Source organism: Aedes albopictus, chromosome 3 (assembly GCF_035046485.1).
Source record: "Aedes albopictus strain Foshan chromosome 3, AalbF5, whole genome shotgun sequence".
In the NCBI taxonomy this organism is placed as follows: Eukaryota; Metazoa; Arthropoda; class Insecta; order Diptera; family Culicidae; genus Aedes; species Aedes albopictus.
Window position 1 is genome coordinate 344,146,345 of NC_085138.1, and position 11,104 is coordinate 344,157,448.

At 47.5% G+C, this 11,104-nt stretch overlaps 1 protein-coding gene across 1 annotated transcript; it reads left to right on the top strand.

The window, feature by feature from the left end:
• The first annotated feature begins 5,151 nt into the window (after positions 1-5,151).
• Positions 5,152-9,374, top strand: LOC134290876 (uncharacterized). The gene is made up of 2 exons (XM_062858091.1): positions 5,152-5,298; positions 6,261-9,374. The coding sequence occupies exons 1-2, from the start codon at positions 5,152-5,154 to the stop codon at positions 9,372-9,374; spliced, it is 3,261 nt and encodes a 1,086-aa protein (XP_062714075.1).
• Positions 9,375-11,104: the final 1,730 nt, after the last annotated feature.

Consider the following 11,104-nt stretch of genomic DNA (forward strand, 5'->3'; position numbering starts at 1 on the left):
CTGATCCTCGAGATACAGAAGTTTAGAATTTCTGAGACGCATAATTACCACCTAGCGGATAAACCTGGAATCACTTAGTTCATTAGGGAGTATCCACAAATAACGTAGCATTTTTTGGCCAATTTAGAACACCCCCTCCCCCCTCGTAACATATTTTCCCATACCTAATACATGGCTCGTAGCAATTTATGGACGATCCTTTATCGAACAGCTCTTGACGGCCTCGAATGAAAATCGAATCGAAATCGACAATGGAAATCAAAAGATTTTCCTCGATATCTCGATTCTGATCGTGCGATGAGCGATTTCTAAACTAATAGGACTCATATCATAAAAGCATTTTACAAAGTCTTGGGCAGGTGTTTGGAAATAAGTGGGTCTATATAATTTAAGACAGTAGCGAAATCTGCAATGGCGTTTTGCAACTCCGTTACGAAAGGTATAACCCATGTTCAAACTAAATTAAGACCTGTCAGGCTCATCATAAAACTTTCGACAGAACTTCCTCCGACGAACGAGATTAGATTGAACACCCAGAAATTGAATGATTCAATCTCGAACCGCGCTTGTTCACGCTCCAGACAAAAGGAAATTAAAACCATTATACAAAAGCACGACAACTGCGCTCGCGATGGTGACGTCGGTAACCACCACTTCTTTCACGCCCGCTCCCTTGGAGGGTGTACCTCTAAATTGAATATTCATTACATAACACTTTATAATGCAGCACAACAGCCAACCTCCAGCCAGCCAGCGAAAGACCAAAGCAACCAAAATCATCGTAACTAACCACCACCAGGCAGGCAGGTCTCCCCGCGCGCGCGCCAGTGCCCTTCTTAACGCGACCAACCGGCCGAGGCTGCGCTCCCCCTAAAAACCCGAATAATATCAGGTGGGTATTGGAGAAGTGGATGGGTTGAGATTGGTTGTTGGTAGATTGGTTCATGCTCTACTCTGCACAATGAAGTTCGGCACTCGACTCGGCAGCAGCAGCCCCGGCAGTAAGTGCAGCTCCAGTCACTCTCTCACCAGAAGACCAAGTTTCGCCGACTCGAGTGAGCTCTGCTGCCGCTGCTGCTGCTGTCGAGCACCACATAACAGTCAAATGCAGCTTTTTGTCGGTTTGGGTTGGAGGTTTTTTTTTTCGCTAAGGCACAACATAACGCACATGACACAGTGCCACAGGGATCTGTCGTATGCGGGGCAGGTGAGGTGTGCTCGGAGGAGGTACGGACGGGACGGGCGAACCAAAGTGAAGCAGAAAATTGCGCGATTGCGTCCCCTGTCTTCTCCGGTTCTCCTCCGGCTCCGGCCTCCAGGTTTGTCTTATTTTTAAAAGTTGGTCTACACATTTTTTGCGAAGCAATTTTTTTTTCGCCACTGTTGCACTCTGCATACAACATTGAAAGCGAACAATGGCTAGCATTACCACCGCCGCCACCACCACCAACACCGCGCGCCATCAGACTTCTCCAGCTCCGACACTACCGGGAGGAGTGTATGGTGCCAGCTGCAAACGACGGCGACGACGATGGCAAAGACGACCGGCTCCGGCTCCGTGTTGTGCCGCATAGCAACAAGCAGACATAATTCGTGTCGGACCGAGGACGAATCCGGTGTTGAATGGAATTTGTGGATTTGGTTGTGTCATTTTTTTTTTTCATGAGAGCAAATCAGTTCAGCTGATGGCATTCAATGATTGTTCTGGCAGCACGGACGACGTTCAGCATCACCGCCTCTAGAATCCCACTCAACGAATGAATAGCTACGGTTGACACAATGAGCTGCCATAGCACAATAGCAAAAGGCAGAAACGTGTGGCACTTTTTCGTATGCTAGAGAAGATGCAGTGTGATGCTAATTTGATGAAGAATTCGATTATATGATTAGTTTGGTGCGAGTTATTTTGTGCTGATTTACGTTGAATTTGGTTCTGCTTAAGTCGTTAACTTGAAATTTATAAACGTTAGGAGTAGGTAAAGAAACCGTTTATTCCTCACAGGGATTTGTATACACTTCTTAATGCCGGTTTCTCATATAGAATATAGCGTTCCGGTGGCTTGTATTGAGGGTTGCAATTATATCGTGTGCATAGAGATATTCGCTGTGACTAGGTATGCTTAAAGGATGAATTTGAACTTTTACGCTTTGTTAATCAATGTTACTCTCAGGCAACGACTATACGTGATTTCTGTTACATCGATCCAAAGGGGTTTGCTATCGATATAGGCAAGATCAAATGTATTGCTATAACATGACTTTCTCGAAATGAACTCTAATAAAATCCCTTTTTTAGCTTTGAGCTGCACATACAAACTGCTGCTGGAAGACCCTTCGCCTATCCGAACATCCTCAAAGATTTGTAGCTAGGATGCCACCCCAGGACGATGCTAGGGAATGCGGTGCGTGCGACGAACCGAATTCCGCCGACGTCGGCATGGTGGCCTGCGATGGGTGCAGTGTATGGTACCACTACACTTGTGCCAAGGTGTCCCCGGGAGTCCAACAGCGGTCGTGGAGATGCAGTAAGTGCCTGCCCGAACCGCCTTCGGAAGTCACCGGAGCCAAGAAGAAAGGAGGTAAGAAACAAACGGCTAACTTGACTGTCCTCGGTGCTACATCGAGTGAGATACCGAAGTCGAGCACCGCCAACCAGAAGAAGACTTCGGAGAAATCGAAAAACTCCGACAAATCGAAGACCTTGTTCGTTCCTGATCTTGCGGCGAGTGGTAACGCCACTCCGAAGAAGCATCCAGAGGTTCCTGCCTTCGATAAGTCGAGCCACGGGGAGATGAGATCTTCCAAATCCAGCACTTCTACCGCCAGAGCTCGAGCGCAATTGGCATTGCAGCGATTGGAAGACGAGCGATTGCTGGAGGAGCAGAAGTTGAGGGAAGAGCGGGCACGATTAGAGGAAGAACGGATCCGTCTGGAGAAGGAGAGGCAGCTGAAGGAACAGGAGCACGCCATTAAGGCCAAGGAGCTCGCGATGCAGGAGAAGTACCTGCGCGACAAATTCGAGCTGGAGGAACAGATTGCTGATGACGAGAGCAGCAAATCAAGCATCTTCAGTCGCAAGGACAGGACCAAGGCTTGGTTGAAAAGCCAGCAAGGTATGAGTCACCGGGACGACAAAAGCGCGACACAGTTCTCGGAGTGGCCTAATGCAGCGAACGATTTTGCGGAACCGGATCGTTTCCGGCCGCTAGCAGATGAGATAGCCGATCGACAGCAGTTAGAGCCACGATTCATCCCAGAAGCGATTCCGGATCATCAGATCCGTGCCAACAGTGCGCGGGTTAGGAATATCCCTTCGGAACCCGTCGGAAACCACTTCGGAAGTGCGGCTAGATCGAATGCCAGCCTGGCGCCGTCTTTGCGAAGGATTGAGCGCGCGGCGATAGGATCGAACCCAGGTTCCCACGGGGCGGGGCCGAACAGCGACCAAGTAGCCGCGAGACAAATCTGGCCGAAGAAGTTACCCACTTTTTCGGGCGACCCGGAAGAGTGGCCTATATTTGTCCACAGCTTCGAGACAGCCAACATTGCGTGCGGTTTCACGGACGTGGAAAATATAATTCGCTTGCGAGAGTGCTTGCGCGGGCCAGCGCGAGACGCCGTCGTTACGAAACTGATGTTTCCCCAAAGCGTTAACGCGATTATGGAAACGCTGCGACGGTTGTACGGGAGACCAGAGCTGCTGGTGAAGAATCTGCTGAGCAAGGTGCGTCGGGCCGAGGCACCGAAACCGGAACGATTGGAGTCGCTGATCAACTTTGGCCTAACGGTGCAACAGCTATGCGATCACCTGGAGGCCGCGAATCTCAGTGGCCATCTGTCCAACCCAACGCTGCTCGGCGAACTAGTGGAGAAGCTGCCAGCGTCGAACAAGCTCGAGTGGGCAAGATTCAAGCGAGGGTATGCGGAACCGACCCTGAAACATTTCGGAGTGTTCATGGAAGAACTGGTGTACGACGCCAGCGAAGTTACGTCACCGATCCAACAGAAGGCAGCGGTTGGGAGAGCCAAAAGGGACAAGCCGAAAGAGAAGGGGCATGTGTACGCCCACGAAGACGTAGCCGAGGTGCAGAGACGCGATGAAGAAAGGCAACCCTGTCCGATATGCGGTAAAACAGACCATCGTGTGCGGAACTGCGAACGTTTCCAGCAGCTAGGATCGGAAGCTCGCCTGAAAGCCGTTCACCATTGGAAGTTGTGCGAGGTTTGCCTGTTTGACCACGGCCAATGGAGATGTCGTTCGAGAATTCGATGCAACGTCGGGAACTGCCTAGACCGCCACCATCCACTCCTACATCGCTCAGATCGCGGTTCAACACAGGAACAGCGTCAGCGACAATTTCGAGCGTCGGAATGCAACGCTCACGAGCGGTCGCAAAAATCCGTTTTGTTCAGGATTATACCAGTTATGTTGTTCAACGGGAACCGCAGATGTGAAACTTTCGCCTTTTTGGACGAAGGGTCCTCCTTGACGCTCATTGAAGCAAGCTTAGCACGGCAGCTTGGAGCAGTTGGTGTTCCTGAACCCCTAGAGCTGAGATGGACTTCGAGCGTGAAGAGGAATGAGGAGAGCTCGCGGCGCGTGGACTTCGAAATTTCCGGAAAAGGACTACCCCGCCGTTACGTGCTGAAGAATGCGCACACCGTCGAAGAGTTGAACCTTCCGAGTCAGAGTTTGGCCTTCAACGAAGTATCCGAGCGATTCCCACATCTCCGAAATCTTCCTGTTTCTGCGTACTCCGAGGCCGTGCCTAGAATTCTCCTTGGTTTGGAAAATTTGAGTCTCTTTGCGCCCCTGGATAGTTGCGTCGGCCGACCAGGTGAACCGATCGCGGTTAAATCGTTGCTAGGATGGTCAGTCTATGGCCCAGATGGAAGTGCGCTTTCAAAAACCGGGTTTGTGAATCTCCACGAGTGCAATTGCGATGCTGATAGGGAGTTGAACGACCTAGTTCGCCAGCAGTTCATCCTGGAGGATTCGTTGGTTGAGATTACTTCTCCGCTCGAGTCCGCTGATGAGAAACGCGCCCGCGAAATATTGGAAAATACTACAAAGTTCGTTGATGGAAAATACGAAACCGCTCTTCTTGGAAAGCCGACGAAATCGACCTACCCGATAGCCTTCCCATGGCGATGAAACGATTGCGGAGCTTCGAGGCCCAACTGGCGAAGGACCCAAGTCTCCGCGAAAATGTAAACAAGCAAATCGTGGACTACGTGCAGAAAGGCTACGTCCACAAGGCTACAGAAGAGGACTTGATGGAGATCAACCGAAGGCAAGTGTGGTATCTGCCTCTTGGCTTGGTTATACAGGGGATAGACAAAATGATCGGGACAAGCAAATTTTTCACTTTTCAAAAAATGTTCAACCGGCTGTAACTTTTCGAAAAAGGCATCAAATATTCTCAAATTCCCACTGTGAGTGCATCAACTAGTTGTGCATCAGTGGCTCAAATTTGAAAAAGATCGGGCCATTCTCCACGAAGTTATAAAGATTCTTGAAAAAGGTAAAATTATCCGATAGCCAACTTTGAGCTGTTATATCTCCGGATTCAATGAACCGATTGAAATGAAATTTTGACCATTTATGACTTATATAATGCACTCTGGAAAACATTTGACTTAAGTTGAAACTTTTAACAAGAGACAAAATTATAGCGATTTTAATTTTTTCACGATTTTTTAGTAAATTGGTCCATTTTTAATATGCATTCTATAAATTTTTCAATTTATTGGTGGCTATGTTGTTACTTTCCTTCAAAACCAATTTATATATAAGTCGATTAGAGGGCAATTAAATGAACTATAATTTGCATCTTGAATTTTGAAACGATGTTGATATTTTGGAAAATTTGGTGTTTTATTAGAAAAATAATCTAATCGTTATGATTGTTTTCCGTGTTTAAAATATTAAGTTGAGTCAATGGTTTTTCATAGCTCATTACATAAGTCATAAATGGTCAAAATTTCATTTCAATCGGTTCATTGAATCCGGAGATATAACAGCTCAAAGTTGGCTATCGGATAATTTAACCTTTTTCAAGAATCTTTATAACTTCGTGGAGAATGGCCCGATCTTTTCTAATTTTGGACCACTGATACACATCTAGTTGATGAACTTACAGTAAAAATTTGAGAATATTTTATGCATTTTTCGAAAAGTTACAGCTAGTTGAACACTTTTTGAAATGTGAAAATTTTGCCTGTCCCGATCATTTTGTCTATCCCCTGTACATCCGAAGAAGCAGAAGAAACGACTCGTGTGGGACGGGAAAGCGCAAGTGAACGGAGTGTCCCTCAACTCACAACTATTGAAAGGTCCCGACCTGCTAGTGTCGCTCCCTTCAGTGATCTGCAAATTCCGTGAGAAACGCGTTGCATTCGGAGGCGATATCCGCGAAATGTTTCTGAAGCTTCGAATGAGGACGCCGGACAGATACTTTCAGTGTTTCCTCTTCCGATTTGATTCACAACATCCTCCTGAAGTCTACATCGCGGACGTAGCGATGTTTGGCGCCACATGCTCGCCATGCGTCGCGCAGCACGTCCTACGAGTCAACGCTGACAAGTGGGCGGACGAGTTCCCGGTAGCTGCAGCGGCAATCAAGGACAAGACGTATATGGACGACTACTACGACAGTGCTGACACCCCAGAAGAAGCAGCGGAGTTGGCTGTTCAAGTTAGGACCATCCACGCCCGTGGCGGGTTCGAAATGAGGAACTGGGTGAGCAACAGTGAGGAAGTGTTGGAGAAGCTCGGCGAACGCAACGATCCAGAGCCACGTCTGCTACAATCAACGACCGAGGCAAAATGGGAACGAGTTCTTGGAATGCTGTGGCACCCAGAGTCGGACTCTCTAACGTTTTCAACCGAGCTTGGCGAACAACTTCTTCAGTACGTGTCCGGAGGAAAGCGGCCGACAAAGCGAACCGCTCTGAGGATCATAATGAGTCTGTTTGATCCTCTTGGTCTCCTGGCACCGTACCTCATACATGGACGCACCCTCATTCAGGATCTATGGAGAAGTGGAGTGCAGTGGGACGAAGAGATGAGAGACGAAGAATTCGAGAAGTGGACACGCTGGGTGGAGTTACTACCGGGTATCAGTGCGCTCAGTATTCCACGTTGCTATTTTGGTGAAGCAGATCCCCTGTGCCGTCGAACGTTGCAGTGCCACGTGTTCACCGATGCCAGTGAGGCTGGATATGGCTGTGCGGTGTACTTCCGGATTACGGATCACCTGGAACGCGTGCAGTGCTCGTTGGTTATGGCGAAAAGTAAAGTCGCCCCCCTGAAACATCTCTCTATTCCACGATTGGAATTGGAAGCGGCCGTGCTCGGAGCTAGAATGTTGACCGCTGTTTTGACGAACCATACCCTTCAACCTCGTGAGGTGTACCTTTGGACGGATTCTTCCACGGTTCTCGCGTGGATTCGTTCCGACCACAGGCGCTACAAACAATTCGTCGCCCACCGTATCGGAGAACTTCTGTCTCTGACCCAAGCCGAGTGCTGGCGATGGGTACCGTCTAAGCAGAATGTAGCCGATTGTTTGACAAAGTGGGTACGCGACTCGGAGCCTGATTCCAACGGGAGGTGGTTCCAGGGTCCATCGTTTTTGTATCTCTCCGAAGACAGTTGGCCACAGCAGCGAGAGAAGCCGAATACTACTGAAGAACTACGATCGGCCTACCTACTCACTCACATCATGCTTCCGGTGGGAATGATAGACGCTGGTAGATTTTCGAAGTGGAGTGTACTGCTACGGACCGTGGCATGCGTTTACCGTTTTATCAGTAACTGCCGATTGCGCGTATCTGGACGCCCAATAGAAACCTTCCAAGCTACCAAAAATCAAGCGAAACTGCTGAGATCCGAAGTGGCCGCCCGCAAGGTGCCACTGTCGCAAGAGGAGTTTCTACGAGCGGAGCAGTTTCTCTGGAGAATGACGCAGGGTGAATATTATCCGGACGAAGTTCGAACTCTGCTGAAGAACCGTGATCAACCGATAGGGAAATGGATAGCTCTAGAGAAAAGCAGTTCACTCTACAAATTTTCACCCTTCGCTGACGAATACGGCATCATTCGGATGGAAGGGAGAACTGCCGATGCCACTTATGCTGGTTTCGACGCAAGATTTCCGATCATTCTCCCAAAAGAGAGTGAGATTACTCAACGCCTCTTGGACCACTACCATCGTCGTTACGGACATGCGAACAAAGAAACCGTCGTAAACGAAGTCCGTCAACGATTTCAAATTTCGCATCTACGATCGGCCGTAGAGAACATTGCTCGCAGTTGCCAGTTCTGTAAAGTGAGCAAGTGCAAGCCCTTTCCTCCTCGTATGGCTCCTCTTCCCGAGCAACGATTGACGCCGAATGTCCGACCTTTCAGCTACGTCGGTATTGACTACATGGGGCCGCTGGAGGTAACCGTCGGCCGGCGCAAAGAGAAAAGATATGTGGTAGTATTCACGTGTCTAGTGGTACGAGCGGTTCACCTGGAAGTCTCTTACGATCTTTCAAGCGAATCCTGCATCATGGCAATTCGAAGATTCTCACGTAGACGTGGATCACCGGTACAAATATTCTCCGACAATGGCACCAACTTTGTCGGGGCTAATCGCGAGCTGCAGCAACAGATAAAGCAGATCGATCTGGAGTGCGCCGGTACCTTTACCGATGCACGAACGAAATGGACTTTCAATCCCCCTTCCGCGCCACACATGGGCGGAGTGTGGGAACGCATGGTGCGGAGCGTCAAAGAGGCCATGGCTACGTTGAATGATGGTCGGAGACTGACCGACGAAATCTTGTGGACTACGTTAGTTGAAGTAGAGGGATTGATCAACTCACGGCCCCTCATGTACATGCCGCAAGACTTAGATAATCCCGAAGCCCTAACGCCGAATCATTTTATCTTTGGATGTTCGTCGGGTGCTCATGAACCAATGGAACCACCCGTGAATCTGGAGCAGACTCTCCGAAGCAGTTTCCTTCGCTCTCAGCAGTTAGCGGACATTGCATGGGAGCGATGGTCGAAGGAGTACTTCCCTACAATCAATAGAAGGACGAAGTGGCTGGACGAAGTGAAGTCCTTGAAGGTCGGCGACGTTGTATACGTGGTAGAAGGCAAAAGAAGGTCATGGGTTCGAGGCGTCGTGGATGAAGTCATTCCCGGTAAGGACGGCAGAATACGGCAGGCGATCGTTCGCACGTCGTCCGGTAAGTTGAAGCGACCTGTGGTAAAGTTGGCGGTAATGGAGCTGGGTGAATCTACGGGAGACCCTCCCCTCGATCCACGGGGCGGGGGATGTTCTGGCAGCACGGACGACGTTCAGCATCACCGCCTCTAGAATCCCACTCAACGAATGAATAGCTACGGTTGACACAATGAGCTGCCATAGCACAATAGCAAAAGGCAGAAACGTGTGGCACTTTTTCGTATGCTAGAGAAGATGCAATGTGATGCTAATTTGATGAAGAATTCGATTATATGATTAGTTTGGTGCGAGTTATTTTGTGCTGATTTACGTTGAATTTGGTTCTGCTTAAGTCGTTAACTTGAAATTTATAAACGTTAGGAGTAGGTAAAGAAACCGTTTATTCCTCACAGGGATTTGTATACACTTCTTAATGCCGGTTTCTCATATAGAATATAGCGTTCCGGTGGCTTGTATTGAGGGTTGCAATTATATCGTGTGCATAGAGATATTCGCTGTGACTAGGTATGCTTAAAGGATGAATTTGAACTTTTACGCTTTGTTAATCAATGTTACTCTCAGGCAACGACTATACGTGATTTCTGTTACATCGATCCAAAGGGGTTTGCTATCGATATAAGGCATTTTATGAGACGTTTCAAATCAGCTGTTTTTTGAATGTTTACCAGCTTTGAAGTCCAACCGGTGGGCCCATTTATTTACATGTTCGCTAGCATAACATGTGATACAGGCCCATCCATTAAACGGGGTTCATTTGTGTGGAAAAATGCGTCAATCCGCCCACTATAATTAATATCCGTAGATCGTGGGGATGTTTTTTTTCATCTGCTAGTGACACCATGCAGCACGGGGGATTGATACATGCCACATTAGAAACTGAAACATCTCTGCCAGCAAAAATCTGATTGGCGCTCACCACATGTTATGCTACTTTTCACGAAAACAAAAACATCAAATGTAAACAATAACAATGAGCGGCCCACCGGTAGAACGTCTCGTAAAATAGCTTATAGGCAAGATCAAATGTATTGCTATAACATGACTTTCTCGAAATGAACTCTAATAAAATCCCTTTTTTAGCTTTGAGCTGCACATACAAACTGCTGCTGGAAGACCCTTCGCCTATCCGAACAATGATCAATGCGTTGGTAGGAATAGAACATTTCGGTTTATTCCGGAAATGTGAATTTCTAGCAATTTTACCTTAAAAACATTAAATATATTCGAGTAGATTAACACTACTTTAAATGCACGAAATGTACAAAATAGTATGAAACGAGCTCACCAATTCAGTTCGATTGGAAGTGGTCATAATGTGGCTGCCCAAAAAGTTTGCTCAGAATTACCAACATACATCCAAACCTGAAAGACACATGATGAACATATATTATGGACACCTTAATGTTAATTTAAGTTGCTCTAATTTCTGGTCACAAAATGTCTTTGTGATTCAATATCTGCCATCATCTGAACACAAAAATACTACACTGGCCAGGACAAGTAAAGATTTAAAATTACGTGAATTTCAACTTCAAATTGTGCAATTCTTTTAACCGACTTTCTCAGCCTAGGGATATTCAGAACGACTGATTTGGCATTGCCTGACGTTTCGGCCTAGTGTATTTGAACTTTTTCAAGAGTGAAAAACGTCGGCAATATAGAGCTACTAATTTCGGCACTGCAGTCTTGGGGAATTAAAGCGATAGTTTTAGATTTTTAGATTAGCCCCTGAAGAAGACTCTAATACGAGTCGAAACGTTGGGAAAAATCTATGACTATCGTTTTAATTCCCCTAGACTGCAGTGCCGAAATTAGTAGCTATATAGACCGTAACAGTCGAACAGGCACTATAGTTAAAACTA

Bases quoted from the DNA above. Each gene is read 5' to 3' on its own strand.
- LOC134290876 (XM_062858091.1), top strand. From the start codon at position 5,152: ATGAAACGATTGCGGAGCTTCGAGGCCCAACTGGCGAAGGACCCAAGT. The intron at 5,299-6,260 runs GTGTGGTATCTG...GTACATCCGAAG, and splicing joins TGGAGATCAACCGAAGGCAA to AAGCAGAAGAAACGACTCGT.